Source organism: Prosopis cineraria, unplaced genomic scaffold (assembly GCF_029017545.1).
Source record: "Prosopis cineraria cultivar Desert tree isolate PC_DT_omini unplaced genomic scaffold, ASM2901754v1 PC10, whole genome shotgun sequence".
In the NCBI taxonomy this organism is placed as follows: domain Eukaryota; kingdom Viridiplantae; phylum Streptophyta; class Magnoliopsida; order Fabales; family Fabaceae; genus Prosopis; species Prosopis cineraria.
In genome coordinates this window covers 1,681,945-1,699,077 of record NW_026555341.1, presented here as the reverse complement: position 1 = coordinate 1,699,077, position 17,133 = coordinate 1,681,945, and the positions used below count along the sequence as shown (strand labels likewise).

Genomic DNA, 17,133 nt, shown 5'->3' with positions numbered 1-17,133 from the left:
TAAGAATCGTTTGTAAACAGAAATTTACCAGCGGCTTAAAGATTAATTTCCTGAAAAGAATATTTCCGTTGCCGGGACTCCAACCCGGGTCTCCTGGGTGAAAGCCAGACATCCTGTCCCCTGGACGACAACGGATTTTGTGCTCTCAAACAAATTGAAGGAAATAAATCAGATATATATATATATGTGTGTGTGTGTGTGTGTGTGTGAAATTAAAAAAAAAAAAAAAAAGCGTCGAGGGCGGTGAGGGGAGGAGGAATGATGAGTGAATAAAGTGGCAGACAAGAGGGTCCCACTCCCGATAGCCCCCACCGCCGTTTGATGACTGGAGAGAGGCTTCTGCAAGGTCCTCCCTTCCACCATTGCTTCCATTCAAATCTTCCTCCTAAATTACCAAACCGTCCTCGCATGCTTTCTTTTTCAGTATGAGATTTGACGGATGGCGGGCTGTACGGGGACAAACGCTACCCAAAGCCCCCAAAAGAAGATGCCCTCCTCCGTTTTAACCTTCTTTTCTCATTCTTGTTCGGCTGTTTCATGTTTCGCTGTCTATCTCCCGGTCAGATTCCCAGTCTCTCTCTCTCTCTCTCACCCTCCCATTAACTGCCTTTCTCTGTTCTTATTCTGCATCCCCCACTTACTTTTATTACGACCCCTTATTCTTCTTCCATTTTGCAAATCAGGGGCTTCTCTTTAGCCAACAAACTAAAGGTTAATCAATATAAACGGAACATGTGAGAGGGGGTTTAATTGTTGAAGCCATTTATATTATGGTGTGAGAGGACGGAAGAGGGATGAATTGAATAATTAGGCAATGAGTGGATATAAACATAAAATGAAGAGGCGCAGCTTCATTCACCTAGGCATACACGCATGTCCGTCCATCCAAGTCAATGCAGGAAGAGACGGCTCTTCATCATCCGCATCCTACGTGGCCCCCTTCCTGTGATATTACTCATTCCCCGATCATCTCCTCCACCGACGTTCTTTCCTTTTTCCTCCGCATTCTCTCTCTCTTTCTCTTGTCTTGTAATTTCTTGCTACAGTTTTAAACTGTTAGTTTAGTCTAAATTTTATTAGTTTGAATTTCACGCACTGTCCAAAAAACTCCAAACATTGATCTCACTGTTTAAAAAAAAAAAAAGAACACGGAGGGAAGGGAACCAATAATCCAATATTGTGATCTCGCTCTTTCTGGCACACGCGTCAACGTCATGAAAATAACATGTATGTATGTATGTATGTATGGTTAACGTAGGTATTTAAAGAATGGAAAAGGAAAGACGTGCATGCATGTCATTCTAACCCAGCCCCCCTCCTTCCACCTACTCTTTTTAATTCTCTCCCTCATCCTCTCATGACTACTGTGCTGTCCCGCCTTAATTACAACCTATAAGAGTGGTTATTGTCAAGAATCATAACAACTTCAATTTCCCATCCATTCCTTTATCTGTTTCCACCGTTCAAACTCACACTTGAATCTAACTTTAATCAGCTCAAATTCATATTCCTCCCTGCTTTTATTATTTAATTTATTAATTTGCAATGAATGATTGGGAGGAGAAACGTGGGTGCACCAGGTTCCGAGAATCACAACTGTGCTCCCAATTTTGTCCCTCCAATCATGCCCTCCCCAATTATTATTCCTATATTTCTGCCTTCACATCGCATCACATCATCCTAATTCATCCACAGCTTTGCGCCACACACTTTCTCCAAACAAAACCAGCCCCCATTAATCATCCTCCACTCCTTCCACCTCCTTTCACTTTCTTTCTCTCTCTCTCTCTCTCTTTTTTTTTTTTTATTTTTGGGGTTTGCCAAGCACGGTGTTGTCCAAAATTACATTCGAAATTGATTGAGGATCAAATTAAATATCCTGGATTAAAATACAGTTATTTTATCAATATACTTAATCAAATTCTCACCATTCCCAACTTACAAGTCACGAATTAAATAGCTCGCTTTAAAATTTGTTGCACTTATAAAAAAAAATATTTCCAGTTATTAACATATCTGATATCACACATGTGATAAAAAAAAAAAAAAAAACAGAGAGAGAGATCGCGAGCGTGTCTTATATCGTCCAGTGGGGTGATCCTTGAAATTGTCGAAAGATAACAACGGTCAGATATTTAAACCCGTTAGATTTGGATTTTAAAAAAGGTATAGATTAAAATACACTCACACACCTAGCTAAAAGGATCGCTCTTGTTGTGTTTATCGCCTTCCCATTTTAATAAAGCCAGTGAGCATACAATTTTTTAACCAGATACGCGCTGGAGTAGACGAAAGGTTTATTCAGTATATATATTTATTTGGGTTAAAATATGAAATGTCATTCAAAATATTGAATAGATTATAAAGCTATTTGAGTCGAGTGATTGAAAAGTCAGACCCAATCAATAATCTGAACAGAGGAACTGATATTGACCTTAATAGAAAGCCACGATAGGATAAGCATGCTGAAATCCTATTAATTGCAAATCTTGGACCGTTTGTATATGAAAACATGATCTCAAATGATTTCAGAATCAGTGGGAGCAACATCATCGTGCCCAAACATTTTAATGAGATGAGTTATTTGTTAAAAATGGAAGACGTTTAGTAAAGACTATGTCATGAGTTTTGAAGGATCTCTGATTCTTTAGTAAGACATTCTAAGTCTTAAAAAAGAGGCTACCATCATTCTATCACTATAAATAGAATATCAAAACACAGAAGAAAAAATGCCAACACTCAAAAGACTTGCATTCTACACCTATAGCTTGTAAGTTTATTAGTTAACTTTATTTTCAGTTTATATTTGTAATTTTTTTACATTTCAATAATAATAAAAAACATTTATTTTATAAAGTCTTGTATATTTTTTATATTCAGGTGAATTGTAGTGAGAAAGTCCGTGATTCTTATATTATCAATTGAAACTCAAGATACATTTAGTACTTTGTTGTTCGCAGACAAACATATATTTAAAAAAAAAAAAGGCAAATGCTTGCAATTTCTCATTTCACCTTCTCAAGGGACACCTCGACAAATTTCATGAAGTGAATAATGCGTAACTTACAGGCGTATGTGCGTCTGTTGTCATCCTTTCTATATACGCAAACGCGCGCAACTAAACAAAAAAACAAAAAATGAGTAACCCCATTTGCTTCCGACAAAACGTATTGCTGTGTATTAATTAAATAGTGAACGCATGTAAAAATACATATTAAATAACTAAATCTGTTTTTAATGGGTCTTGTAGTTGTTTTGTCTTCATGTTTTATCCAAACGAAAAAATAACCAAATCTGTTTTTTTTTTTACTTCCTTTTGTTTTTTTTTCCTTACTAAAAGAAACACGCTAAAACAATGCTACTTGGCCTGTTACAAAGTCGATCCTTGCTGAATAAACATGTTGTTTGAAAGAAGAAGTACAAAAAAAAAAAAAAACAATCAAAGTCTACCATGTCCTTCAAACCCAAACCGATCCAAAAACGTTAACAACTCTTTCTCGATCCCGCGTCCGCACGGGCTACCGGCTACACCTGTCATCCTCCCTTTTTAAATAACCAATAGAGTACTAATTAAATAATTATATTTTTAATTTTTGAATTTCTCACAAGTGTTACAAGACTAATCTTTCAAGAATTTCATTTAAGAAGCTGACCGCCCTCAATAAATACTCATTCATAGAATCAAATCCTGGTCACATGGACCTGGATGGCCCCTCACTTGTGCTATGCCTGCTTGATATTAATTAATTTTATTTTGAACACAGAAGACAACTTTTCGGGACACCGGGGAGAAAAAAGAGAGGAAGAAGTCGGAGAAGCATCGCTTTTTATTTGCCGAAACATTTAATAAAACGAATGAAGCATTAGCGCCAATTATATCGGTCCTATTTTGTCATTTCGCGTCCTATCTTTTTTCGATTTTCAATATTTCCCTTCTCGTGATTTTCTTTCTTTCGTCGTCCTCCTGCTCTGACGCTCCCCAGTCACTCACAGAGGCAGAAGGAGAGGGGGGGAGAGAGAGAGAGAGAGAGAGAAGAAAACACGATACTCGACGGAACTATCGAGAAGAAACCCTAACGAAGCTGCATTTTGATGGAGAGTGTAGCGCATTCTCGGCAGCCAAACAAGGTGTCTGCTGCGTTTTCCAAGAAAAGCAATGGCAATCATGGTGGCTTGCCTGCTAAAGGTATGTACGACGACGTCTACGGAGGTCCTCCCAAGTTCGGAGTTAACAGCCTCTCCCCTCGTTTCGAAGACTACGGTGAGATTTTCGGAAGTTTTCACACTGCACGCACGTCTTCTATACCGATTCTGGATCTTCCGCTGGTTGATGAAAACGAGGTATTCTTCGATGTCCGCAGCACCGCCTTCGACTACGGTGAAGTTTTTGGAGGTTTCAACGGTCTGGATTTTGCGGTCTCCTACGAGGACCTATTTCACCAGCCCAACGGTCGGGATGGTGTTTCCTCTGAAGAAGCCTGGTATGAATGCGATCCTATTTTACGCTCTGCTCGAGGATTCCATTTTTGTCTCTAATATTCGATGAAGTGAGTGACCCATTCGTAAATTGGTTTTGCCTTTGTTTTTGTCACGGTGGAAAACGAGTTATTTCTAAAGTCCGACATCGGTATTATGGCTTTCCTGGAATGTCGGGTCAAACTATGAGGATCGATCTTGTAGGTTGAGGTGTTTGGACTGATGTTAGTGTACCATTGATAAGAAGTAAAATATTGTGCCGGCTCATAGCTCCTTGTGGAACCATGGTGCTTGCTAGTTCATGTGCCATTATAGTGGTTCAACTAGTCTGAACAGCAAAGTGGACAACTTTGTAATTTCTGGTTTTAGTTTTGCGTTCCCCCCTTAACCAAGAAGGATAATTAGAGTCTTTTAGATTAACTAGTGACCCTTTTCAGAATTTAATATGAGCTTTGGACTCCTTGTATCTTCAGAGGTTAATACGTTCTTTTGTTTTTATTTCACCAAAGAACTGGCACAATCAATAAGAGGTGTCTTCTATTTCTATCTTTTCTCTTATTTATGAGTCATTTAGCCTTGTGTAATTGAGATATGACGCTGTGTCATTTCGTCTTCTTTTATCTTCTATAGGACTCCGGAAGAAACTGATTCAATTTCGGGAGAGTCAGATCATTCTGGAAATAATCAGAGCATATCAAGGGGAGATGGTTACCACTCTGTTGATGGTGATGCAGAGTTCAACATTTCTTACCATAGGGTTGATGGAACGGGTGATGGAGGTATTTTGAAGAGGAAAACACACATCACTGAGCTGCAACCTGTTCATGGATTCACTGTAGTGTTTAATGAAGCTACCTCTATGCATAGCATTGATCCTTCTATGCAATTCCCTGATGATATAAATCTTGATGTAGACCTTACCACTGGAAAGGACAGGGAAAACCATCTTGGGAAAACAATTCCACACCCACCTAATCGTATTTCTGGCAGACAGACTTTTGTTGATGATCTTACATTGCATAATGAACATGGTGGAAGTGGCTCTCTTTCCAGGGAGACATTCATAACTGTATCTGACATTAACCTTAGGACTCAGCCCTCTCAAGTGCCACCCCCTTCTCGGCCACCACCCTTACTAGATGCGAAGAAAGGGGACATTTGTGATTTTCATTTGAACTCTGAGCAGGTTGCCCCTGGAGGGATTCCAGGTGACAGCTCACCGCCTTTCTTTGATGTAGAAGTTGATATGAATTCATCTGCAGTAGCTTCCGCTGCTACTATGAAAGAAGCAGTGCATAGAGTTGAAGCAAAACTTAGAAGTGCCAAAGAATTGAAGGAGAGAAAGAAGGGGGATTTTGAACGCTGTGTCAAAACTAGTTATGGTGTGAAAAACAATGAAGGAAGCAGGAATATGGGTAGATCGAGTAGTTTGAAAGATGAGAGGATACAGGGAACTTCTGAAAGGAGACATAGCAAAATGAAGATTCCTGTCACAGATGAAAGGCAGAAAACTATGAAAGTTTTCGTTGAAACTCCAGATTCATTGGTAAAGGATAGAACTCTGCATAAGTCTGAAAAATCTATGGAGGAAAAGCACATTAATGGATCCAGATCATCTCAAGAGTCTGATAGAAGTACTGGAGCTGGAACATGGAAGGAAGAAACTGACTTTTTTGAGTTGGTGGGCAAAGAAGAATCTCCCTATGTTTTTCAGTCGGTAAATCATTCCAAGAGTTTAGCACAAGATGTTAGAATCCGTCAGCATGAATGGGAGGCTAACCTGCAAGATGAGAGTAAAATGGTAAAAGCAATTGAAGAGAAATCTCAGCTTGATGAATACAAGAAAAAGTTTAAAGCTGCAAAAGAGGCTTATGAACTTGATAAAATTGTTAGGTCTAAAGCTTCTCTTGAAGATCGCAAGCAAAAAGAGTGCATGAGGAAGGGGAAAGTGAGAAAGTTCTCTGAGCAGGAGGAGAATGAAAATGTAAGAATCACTCACCAGCATGGAAAAACTGAAAAGAAATTAACTGATGTTGATCAACCAAGAAACTCAGAGTATACGTCTCAGGCTCAGCATAGGGAAGTCCAACAAGTGAAAGGTGAGAAGTCAAAAGAGGTTGATAGATTTGATGAGGTTCGTCAGGTTATGAGACTTGAGGAAAATGAGAAGAAATTACAAGAGGTGGACAAACAAAGGGATAATGTCAAGAAGCACAAGCAGACTGGGAAAATGAAGGAAAATTGTGGAAGAGAAAGAAAAGCTTTTGTTCTTGGGAAAGAAGAGGGTGACAAAAAACAGATCAAGTCTATGGAGATGGAAGAGAATGATGGAGAATTAAATGACACTGTTGTTGAGGATATAAGGAGAAAAGAGTCTTCTCAAAGAGAAAATGAGAAGAGTTTAAAGCAAACTGAACTGGTTCAGCATAAGGAACAAAAAAAGGCTCATGAAAGAGAAGAAAATGAGAATATCTTAAAAGATGCTTCTAGAAAAGAAGGTGAAGAGGGCCCAAAACAGGCACTTGATGAAAATAATGGAAAAGAACTGGAAGAGGCCTCTGATCTAGAACTGAATGAGATAAGGCTGGAAGAGACTGTGGAGCAGGGAAAAGATGACAAGAGAGTGAAGGAATCATATGAAAGAATTCGCAATAAAAAGACATTTGTAGAGGCATGTGAGGCTTGTGATGGATGTGAAATTGAAAGCGGACTTAAAGAAGCAGATGACATCAAAGGCGTTCAAAATGTTCTGAATCAAGGTGTAGAGCAAGATATGAACGGTAGAATATTGAAAGAGGCCCAGAGGAAAGAAGAAATTGAGAGTCCATCAAACTGGGAGTTCAACAGGGAAGGAAGTGGAGCCATATCAAACGAGGATAGCCATCAGGAGCATTCTAAGAGAGTGCTTAAGAGTTTGGATGGGGAAGAAAGAGATAAGGAATTGGGCAAAAGTTTGGAGCAACCAGAGGGGAATGAAGATGGGGAAATAATGAAGTTTGCTGAAGAAATTGATGAGATATTGAAAACAGGGTGTGATCCAAATCATCTTGCAGCTCAATCAGCTTCCAATCATGAAGAAAGTATTCAACAACTGGAGGAATTGCAGCAATGCCTTGCTGGCCATGTAATTGGGAGGACAGAAACTGAATGCAAAGTTAGTGAAAAGAAATTTGAAGAGGTAAGAATGGAAAATCTAATGGCTAATAAAAAGAGTATAGAACCTGAAATGAGCCCTGGGGATGCTGAGCACATAGGGACCCAATCAGGAAAAGTGGATGACTGTATGACGAATGATGATGACAATGACTTTGGTAGTCAAGAAACAGGTGTAGAGAAAATTAAAACAGCCCCCGACCAAGATATTAATCCCAGAAATCTGGACAGGAAATTTGGTCATGAATCGAATGAGAGAAGAAAGAACAAGCAGCATGTAAAAATTGCCCTGGACCAGGAAGAAAGCAACGACAAAGTGTCATCAAGTTATCCGAACCTGTGGGATCGAGAAGGAAGGGACTCAGAAGCAGCTAAATCTGCTATAATGCTTGAGGTGGGAAATGAGAAAAGTACCTCACAGTTTCATGTAGGTCAATCCGCAGAAAGAAAGGAGAATACCAATGAAACTCTGGTATCAGAAGAGAGAGATGCTGAAAGGATGAGAAGAGAAAAAGAATTGGAGAAAGAATGTCTTAGAAAGATAGACGAGGAAAGGCAGAGAGAAAGGGAAAGAGAAAAGGACAGAATGGCTGTTGATAAAGCAATGCTAGAGGCTGAGAGGGAGAGGGAAAGAGAAAAGGATAGGATGGCTGTTGATAGAGCAACTCTTCAGGCTCCTGACAGAGCAATTGCTGAAGCTCGTGAGAAAGCAGAAAGGGCGGCATTTGAGAGAGCATCTGCTGAAGCTAGACAAAGAGCCCTGACTGAGGCCCGTGAAAGACTTGAGAAGGCTTGTGCTGATGCCAGGGATAACAAGGCAAATACAGAGGCCAGATTGAAAGCAGAACGTGCAGCTGTAGAAAGAGCAACTGCAGAGGCTCGAGAGCGTGCCATGGAAAAAGCCAAGGCTGAGAGAGCTGCTTTTGAGTCCAGGGAAAGGTTAGAGAGATCTGTATCTGACAACTTTGCCACTTCTTTCAGAAGTGGTGGGAGACAAGGGTTTTCATCTTCTGTAAGTGTCCAGATAATTCTACTGGTGATTAAATGTATAATCTCCTGCATAGTTTATAATCAGTTAAATGACAGGATATGCAAGACTCCCAGTTTCAGAATTTCAGTTCTTCTGCTGGTTCCAGACATCCATATTCTTCAGTGCATGGTAAAATTTGATATGTGCTTTCCCTGTATTATTTCCAGTATAAATTCATTCAACATTTTGCATATTTTGTTACCCTGCCTGATACGATCATCATGGCTGTTATATGTTTGAAGCTTGCTCTTTTTCTGAAAGATCTGAAGGAGGAGAAGGAGAATCGGCGGAGAGGTGTAGAGCTAGACTGGAGAGATATCGTCGCACAGCTGAACGTGCAGTAAGATTTTCATTATTTTGATAGGAAGCACACATAGATTTTCTAGATGTAAGATGTTACATACTGATTTTTCTGGATTTTTTAGGCAAGAGCTTTGGAAGAAAAGAACATGCGCGACCTTCTGGCTCAGAAGGAGCAGGCTGAGAGAAACGTAAGTATATGTACCCACAGATTGCCTGTTAACAATTTGTGTAGAAGGGAGAAAATGATTTTAAAAGGAATTAAAATGAGAATATTTCATCCAAATTCTTCTTAAATTAGTCTTCACATACAAAAAAGAGCATAAAACTAGAATGGGCCCCGTGCATATGCATGGAGCTGAAGATATTGCATACATGCCTCATGAACATTGCAGCTGTCTACAACTTTTATAGATATATTGATATCGATGATTATTTGGTACTCCCTCAAGTTATCCGATCATCTCTTTTCCCTCTCATTTGCTCACTTTCTTCATCATTTTCAAATGAAGGCTAGAGGTTCTAAACTGTTTCCATTTTTCACTGATTATTTGTTTTCCATGCTGTTTGCAGAGATTAGCAGAGACTCTGGATGCTGAGGTTAGAAGGTGGTCAAGTGGGAAAGAAGGAAATTTACGTGCCCTGCTATCAACCTTGCAATATGTAGGTGTCAATATTCTAAATAACTGCCTGTGCTTCTTGCTCTTCCTCACCCAAACCTCTTTTTTACACAAGAACACGCTGTTGGGTGAAGTGTGTGGAGATTATGTTTATAAGTCTATTGTATCATTTTCCCCAAATATTCTCTTAACTCCTATTTTCTCTTGACTGTTTCTGTTTGATACTTGAATTATGACCTGCCTAACACTCATCTCCCAAAAATTTGACTTAGACTTAAAATTGGGCTTTATCTATATTTCATTTTCTGATCTTTTTACCCCGTCAGATTCTTGGGCCTGATAGTGGATGGCAGCCTATTCCATTGACGGAGGTCATTACATCTGCTGCTGTAAAGAAGGCATACAGGAAGGCCACCTTGTGTGTTCATCCTGACAAATTACAGCAGCGTGGAGCAAGTATTCAACACAAATATATATGTGAAAAGGTCTTTGATCTTCTTAAGGTTTGTTGCACGCCACCTTAACTCGTTTGGCTTCTCCCAAACATCCTACGTTGACTTTGTCTACCTATTTAGTAGAAGACTACCACACTTGACACTTTTTAATTACTCAATAAGCATTCACCGAAAACAAAAATGTTAAAGCCAAACAAAGTTAGCCAAGATGACCAAGAGTTGGCTTTTATACACAACAAAGGCACAGGTTTAAACCCTATATTGATATAATGAGCTTATTGATAAGTGATTTGTAAGTATGTCTAAAAGTGTTCTATAAATTATGAGGTCTGTGATGATTCTAATGAACATACAAGACCTAATTTGCCTAAACTTTTCATACGTAAAAAAATGTTAATAATCTTACACTTAAACCAAAAAGGAGCAATTTTCCTGGCCAAACTTTAATATACATGTCTCTCTTTTAAGTCAACACTTTTGTTTGATGTGATGGAATAATTCATAATGCCATGGCCTTTATTGGTTGAAACTGGGTGCACCTGCACTTCACAAGACACATTTGTCTCTGGGCGACCTTAGTGCAGGTAGATGCACAAACACGTGTGCCTCCCAAACTAAAGTGTGAATAGGTCATTCAGTTTCATTCATCTGGAACCGTGTTTCCCTGATTACTTGGCTAGTCTGGCCTATATAGTGCCATGTCATTTGCAAGAAAATTGTACGGTGGAGATGATGTGTCACATGAGAATATCAAGTAGGATTATAGATTTCTTTCCATTTAGTATTATTTTTCTTTCTCTCATTTTTTAAAAATTGGTTCTCCAGGAAGCTTGGAACAAATTCAATTCTGAAGAGCGATAGCATGGCATGTGTTGTGTTGCTGAATAAACTTGCATGTAGCCTCGCTACATGCGAGTTTGAGCTTCGCTTCTGATGGTTTTCTACTCGCTGTCAGGCTTGCCCTGTTCCTCAACGCAAATCTCGGCAATTATTCGTCAGTTACGATCACGTTCCTTTTTTTTTTTTTTGGATAAATAGTTACGATCACGTTCGGTAATATATAGTCTTCAATATTTGTATGTAAAGGGGAGAAAAGGCCAGCACACATGCGGCATTGGCATTTAATTTCTGCAATTCAAAGGCAATAGTTAGATGACAAATATGAAATCTAGATCTCTAAATTTCTTGTAATTTTGGTGTAAATTTAGAAGAGAAATGAAGAAATTGCTCGGAAAAGCAAAAATCATTTTATAGACTCGTTTTTTCCCTTGTCCTCATCCTATTTGCTCATGACACTAAGGGAGTGTTTGGATGGAGGGGAGGGGACTCCCCTCTCCTCCCCTTATTTGGTTAGGAGGGAAGGAAATTTTTAAAATTTTGCCTCCCCTCCCTTCCAAAGCCTCCCCTCCAAATTGGGGGGCCCTCCCCTCCCTTCCCTTCCCCCTCTCCCCTCACCTCTTCTTTAACCAAACTGGTCTTAATAATAAATGGAAGTCATTTACGTTCGATGTAATGTAACTCACTATGCTTTTTGGCCCTCTTCCGTGTAGTTTGATAAAATTCATGAATTACTTGGCACATTTGCTTAAAGTAGATTTCTGGGTTCATCTGGAGTGGAAATTTTTGACAGAAGTTTTCCTTTGGCACTGCTTTATGAGACGTAAAGGTTTCACCTGTCGGCTCCTTGACGCCCAGGTTCGGTGGTAGAATTTCACGTGAAGACGACGTGGTTTTGAGGGCACAAGTGTGATATGTGTGGAAGCATGTGGGAGGACAGGGCATGGGCATGAAGCTGACAGTATGGTAAGAAAGGATCAGTGGCATGACATCTCTAGCTGTAATTTCATGAGACCAGTTTCGGTGTTCATTACTGTGGTGAGATCTGAACTATTTAAATTTTGATCTAAATGGTTTAGATTTTAAATATTATTATATATTATATCTATTAAAATAAAAATATATAAAAATTATAAAATAATTTTTTATTTTTAATATGGTCTAAATTTAATTTAGAGGATCGAATTTAATACTAAAATTTTTATAATTGATATATATTGACTATTCAAATGTATTCTGCATACGTCAGATTAACTATAATATGGCTTGCATAAAGTATATCTAGATAGTTAACATATATTAATTATAAAAATTTTAATAGTAAATTGGACCTTTTAAATTAAATCATGGCCATATTAAAAATAAAAAATTTATTAAAATTATTTTATAATTTTTATATATTTTTATTTTAATAAATATAAAAATAAAAATATATAATAATATTTGAAATTTGAACCATTCAAATCAAAATTTAAATGGTATCTCACCACAATGATCAACACCATGGTGCTCATCACTGTAATGAGCACCGAAACTGGTCTCGTAATTTCATCTTGCAGTGTCCGTGGCTGAAATGTTTTACAATCTGTCACATATATAGATGAGCAGGTTAGTATGTAAATGTTGATGCCATAGGAGCCGTACTTTGGTGCCTTGGTGTTGGAGTTATTATTGGTACAATACAACGTCAGAATAAGGTACTCTACAATGTTTCTTGCGTAGTCAAAGATGTGAAGAAAAAGAAGAAACTGCCTTTAGACGTAGAATATGAACACTGCCATTTACAACTTGTGAACAAGTACCTTTGATTATATATATATATATATATTATGTGTATATATACAGGGTGATAAATATAATGATAATGATTGTGTTTTTTGTAATTTTGACTAAGAATCTTAAAGGTGCCGTTGCTTCTCTGAGGCACCTCCGAAGATATTTCCTACATAGTTATGCATATATCATGTTCTCCTAACTTTCTCACTGCTCACCAAACAATGTGGGGAAGGTGCAGAATACTTGGGAAGTGAGAACCTTATAAAATATACTATATTCTCTCCAATTTTATTTATAAATTATTTTTATTAATTTTATCAATACCAATAAAATAAAAATATAAAAAATAAAAATAAGTAAAATTTTAAATATAATCCTCATAAATTAATTATATAATATTATTTTTTTGTCTTTCTTTCTCTTACTTTTTAAGGATAATTTAAAATAAAATAATTCTATTAACAAATGATTTATAAAGTAAATTAAGTTATGCTTTTAAAAAGTAACTTGTATACTGAACAGTGACAAAATAGTATTGCCAATATTTAATTTGTCCATAGTTGTCTTGTTGGAGGGGCTATCAGTTTGTTTCCTCATGGTAAGTGAATTTACTGATTTTTTTTTTGGTGCCAAAAGTGAAAGTATTGGTTAAAGAATGTAAAAAAAAAAAAAAACAATGGTCTTGTGTCTCCATTTTTTTTATTCTATCACATCTTTAAAAACTTGGGGTATTATCGTTATTTATCTAAACTAATCCGAACTTACACAGGATGAGATTGTTTTTCTGACGACCTTCAATTTTTTTTAATCCATGAAAATAATTACAATTTTGCTAAAACAGAGAGAACTAGAGGGGGGAAAATGGAGTCGGTGACACTTGTGCGCAGTGCTTCCCCTCTTCCCCTCTTCCCCCATCTGACAAATTTATCAAAAACAAATTATAGTAAATGGTTTCACATTATTTTTTTCGATTGTCTTAGAAGAAGTCGTAGTTAAAAGGTAACCAATGAGTTAGATGTGTGTAATTAAATAAGAGTAATTATTATTTTAACCAAAGATTATAACTTTTACTTCAATGTTAAACACTGATCCAATAAATGATGCCAGTTATGTGCGTGCGTGTGTTTGTTTTATTCCACCCATGAAATGTTCATGTTTCCAATTGAAACAATCTTAGTTAAATTAGACTCTATTTTAATATGCTCGTGGGAAAAAGCATACAACAACAGTAAGTCTTATCTCATCGAGTGAGATTGACTACATAAATTGTACGATGCCATTATATTTTATTATTTATCAAGCTTTTATGAATGTTAACTAAGAGTTTTTGAATAACAATTTTCATAAGTATTTTTTTTGTCTTCTTCTACTCCTCTTAACAGAGTTTAAAATTATTGGTTCTAATCTCTTTATTGGTGTCTCTCGCTACTTTTTTTATACATATTCAAATTATCTCAAATGATTTTTTATCATTTTCTCCTTAATAGGTGCTATATTCACTTTTTGCTTATATATAATCATTTCAAATTTTATCTTTACGTAGATGCCCGTACATCCATCTCAATATTTTCCTCTATGCTACTCCAATTTTATGTTCTTACTATTCCATTAAAGTCAAACATTCACTATCATATAATATAGCTGGTCTTATAATAGTTTAATAAAAATTTTCTTTAAATTTATTAGATACCTTACAATTACGGGTAATTCCTTTAACCTTTTTCCAATTAAAACCACCCAACTTGTATTTTATGTGCAATATCCTCATTAATTTTCCCAACATATTGAATAATAGCTCTCAAATATTTAAATTTTTCACTTAAAGTATAATTTGATCTCCCAATCTCACTTCTATATTAGCACTGACTGACCTCTTATCAAAATTACAATATAAATATTCTATCTTACTCCTATTCAAGCGAAAACCTTTTAACTCTAATGTTCTCTTTTATAACTTAAGTTTACCATTAATCACTTATGTTGTCTCTGCAATAAAAAACTATATCATTCATGAAAAGTATACATCTGGGGATTTTTTATTGAATATACTAAGTGAAAACATTTAGAATTAGGTCACACAAATAATGACTTAAAGATGATCCTTGATATAATCTAATCCTTATAAAAAAATCCTTTGTTTCACAGCCAGACATTCTTATACTAATTGTTACCTGTTCATACATATCTTATAAAGCTCTAATATAGGCAACCTGAACTCCCTTCTTTTTCAAGACTTTTCAAAATACTTCTATCATTATGCTGTCATAAACTTTTTTTGAATAAATGAAAATCACATGTTAATCTTTACCTTTGTATCAATACTTTTTCATCAATCTCCTTAGTAAATAATCACTTCTATAATTACTCTACCTAACATGAAGTCAAACTGATTTTTAGAAATATCAATCTCCAATCTCAACCCACACTTAATTACTCTTTCTTACAAATTTATTGTGTGAATGATAAGTCTAATTCCTCTCTAGTCAGCACAATTCTGAATATTCCTTTAGTTTTGTAAACAGGAACTAAGGTACTTCGCCCCCCATTATCTGACATTTTCTTGGACTATAAGGTTTCATTAAATAACTTAATTAGCTATCGCACCCCTTTTCACCTAAACATTTTTACACTTTAATAGGGATATAATAAAATCCAATAGCTCTATCATTTATTATTGTCTTAAGAGCTTCATTTACCTCACTATCACGTATGATTTAAAAAAATGACAAATTTTGGTTTCATTCATGAGTCACTAAATTTTCTAAGTTATTAGACGAATCCCTCTGGTATTGAAAAACTTGGAGAAATATGTCTCTCATCTATTTTTAATAGCACCATCGATGATCAAAACTTGTTCCTCTTTGTCTTTTATGCATCTTACCTATTTCAAATCTTTTGAGGTTCTTTCCCTATCATTAGCAATTTTATAAAGTTTTCATTCTCTATCCTTTATCTTAAAACTATTATAAAACTCTTCAAATATTTTGTAACGAGTTTCATCCATAGCTTTCTTAATTTCCTTATTAGCTATATGATATATTTTTTTTAATTTTTATTATGATTGTACAAATCAATGGTTTTAAAACATTCATTTCTATATTTGATTTTTTTCTATATGTTATTATTCTACCGTTAAGATTTCTTATCTCTCACGTTAAAATCTTTTAATTCTTCTAAAACTTTTTTTAGTAACATTTATTATCTTTTAGTCATATTCTTTTATTTCATAAAATGTTAGCACTTTTTTTAAAATTTTAAATTCTTTCGGCCAAAAAGATTCCTTAATCTGCTCGTGGGAAAAAGTATATAGTATATCATCATGTGACTCATTAAAACAAATTAAAGCTGTTGAACCCTAGGTTTGAATCTTTCAAGAGTGGCTTTGAGGAAGGAAGAAACAGGGCAAAGAGTGCATTATTTGACTGAGAAAATCAAGAATGGTGTCCGGCAAACAAGTAAACAATCATTTTTGCGCCGCCTCTTGTGTATAATACTCCACGAAAATGGATGGGCCGGCACGTAAAGTCAACACAGCAATTGCATCCTGGATCATACCAATTCAAAGAAGGAAGCCGCAGTAAATATTGAAAACGTCATCCTCAAAATATACGACAAACTTCAACTGCCAACCAAAGTACCAAACCTAACCCAAGGAAGTCCCATCCATATAATTGTAAAGCCAGTCCTCCACCTCTGCCACTTATCTAACCCACACCAACCCTCTTTGTTCCACTCTCACATATCTGAGAATCGTCGGAATAAAACCCTATCTTTCAGCAGATTAAGCCATGTTTAGGTCCCTGACTGCTCGAAGAGGCCATGGAATTGGGAGGTATGAGAGATTAGGTAAAGAAGCCAGCGCTGTTAGCCCTTTGATTCCTCAAGAGCTGAAGAGGAGCACTAGTTTGCCTGTGGCTGCTTCATCCAGAAAAGTTGCGACCTTTGGCGGTGGGCTCGCTAGCAATTTAAAGAGACAGCCCACGAAGAAGGCTTCGAAGGAGAAGAGTCATCCTCTGTTCAGCTTCATGGATTTTCGTCGCAAGAAGAAACCTACGTCGAGGCCCGAATTCGCCAGGTATCTTCAGTATTTGAAGGAAGGAGGCATATGGGACTTGAATTCCAGCAAGCCCGTCATCTATTACAAGTGAAACAAATCTTAATTGCTTCCATTGATTTTTTTTTTTTTAAAGTCCCTCCTGTGCATTTGGATTCTTGTATCTAATTAATACAAGCTTTTGTTAGTTATTTGTGCCAATTGCAAATTCAAGCACACATGTTTGCTCATAATGCCTAGCGAAATCGATTCCCCAATGTTCAGACGCCAATGAAGTTCAAAAAGAAGAAAGAAACAATAAAATAAAGTGGAAGGTTCTCAACGTGGAAGAGGAATCAATCCCTGTTCCATCTTTTTATGGGCGATGGGAATCGAGTGGAAAAAGGGTTCTCCAAGAATCAACCACCCCGCCCCACCTCACAAAAAAAAAAA

The 17,133-nt window shown here is 36.6% G+C and overlaps 2 protein-coding genes and 1 non-coding gene across 4 annotated transcripts; 2 read left to right on the top strand and 1 right to left on the bottom strand.

Moving 5' to 3' along the window:
* Positions 1-63: 63 nt before the first annotated feature.
* On the bottom strand, positions 64-135 carry TRNAE-UUC (transfer RNA glutamic acid (anticodon UUC)). The gene has a single exon. It is a non-coding gene; the product is annotated as a tRNA-Glu (tRNA).
* Positions 136-3,890: 3,755 nt separating this feature from the next.
* LOC129322138 (auxilin-like protein 1) lies at positions 3,891-11,287 on the top strand. Of its 2 annotated transcripts, XM_054968217.1 has the most exons (9): positions 4,239-4,261; positions 4,362-4,481; positions 5,107-8,641; positions 8,716-8,788; positions 8,902-8,999; positions 9,085-9,150; positions 9,533-9,622; positions 9,906-10,082; positions 10,860-11,287. In XM_054968217.1, exons 3-9 carry the CDS (start codon positions 5,336-5,338, stop codon positions 10,893-10,895), a joined length of 3,846 nt encoding a protein of 1,281 aa, XP_054824192.1. In that variant the 5' UTR covers positions 4,239-4,261; positions 4,362-4,481; positions 5,107-5,335; the 3' UTR covers positions 10,896-11,287. The 2 variants fall into 2 exon arrangements, with proteins under 2 accessions (XP_054824191.1, XP_054824192.1); XM_054968216.1 differs by having other exon boundaries at positions 3,891-4,481.
* A 5,038-nt stretch (positions 11,288-16,325) lies between these two features.
* On the top strand, positions 16,326-16,892 carry LOC129323173 (uncharacterized). Its single transcript, XM_054969765.1, has one exon. The coding sequence runs from the start codon at positions 16,436-16,438 to the stop codon at positions 16,793-16,795; it is 360 nt and encodes a 119-aa protein (XP_054825740.1). The 5' UTR covers positions 16,326-16,435; the 3' UTR covers positions 16,796-16,892.
* Positions 16,893-17,133: the final 241 nt, after the last annotated feature.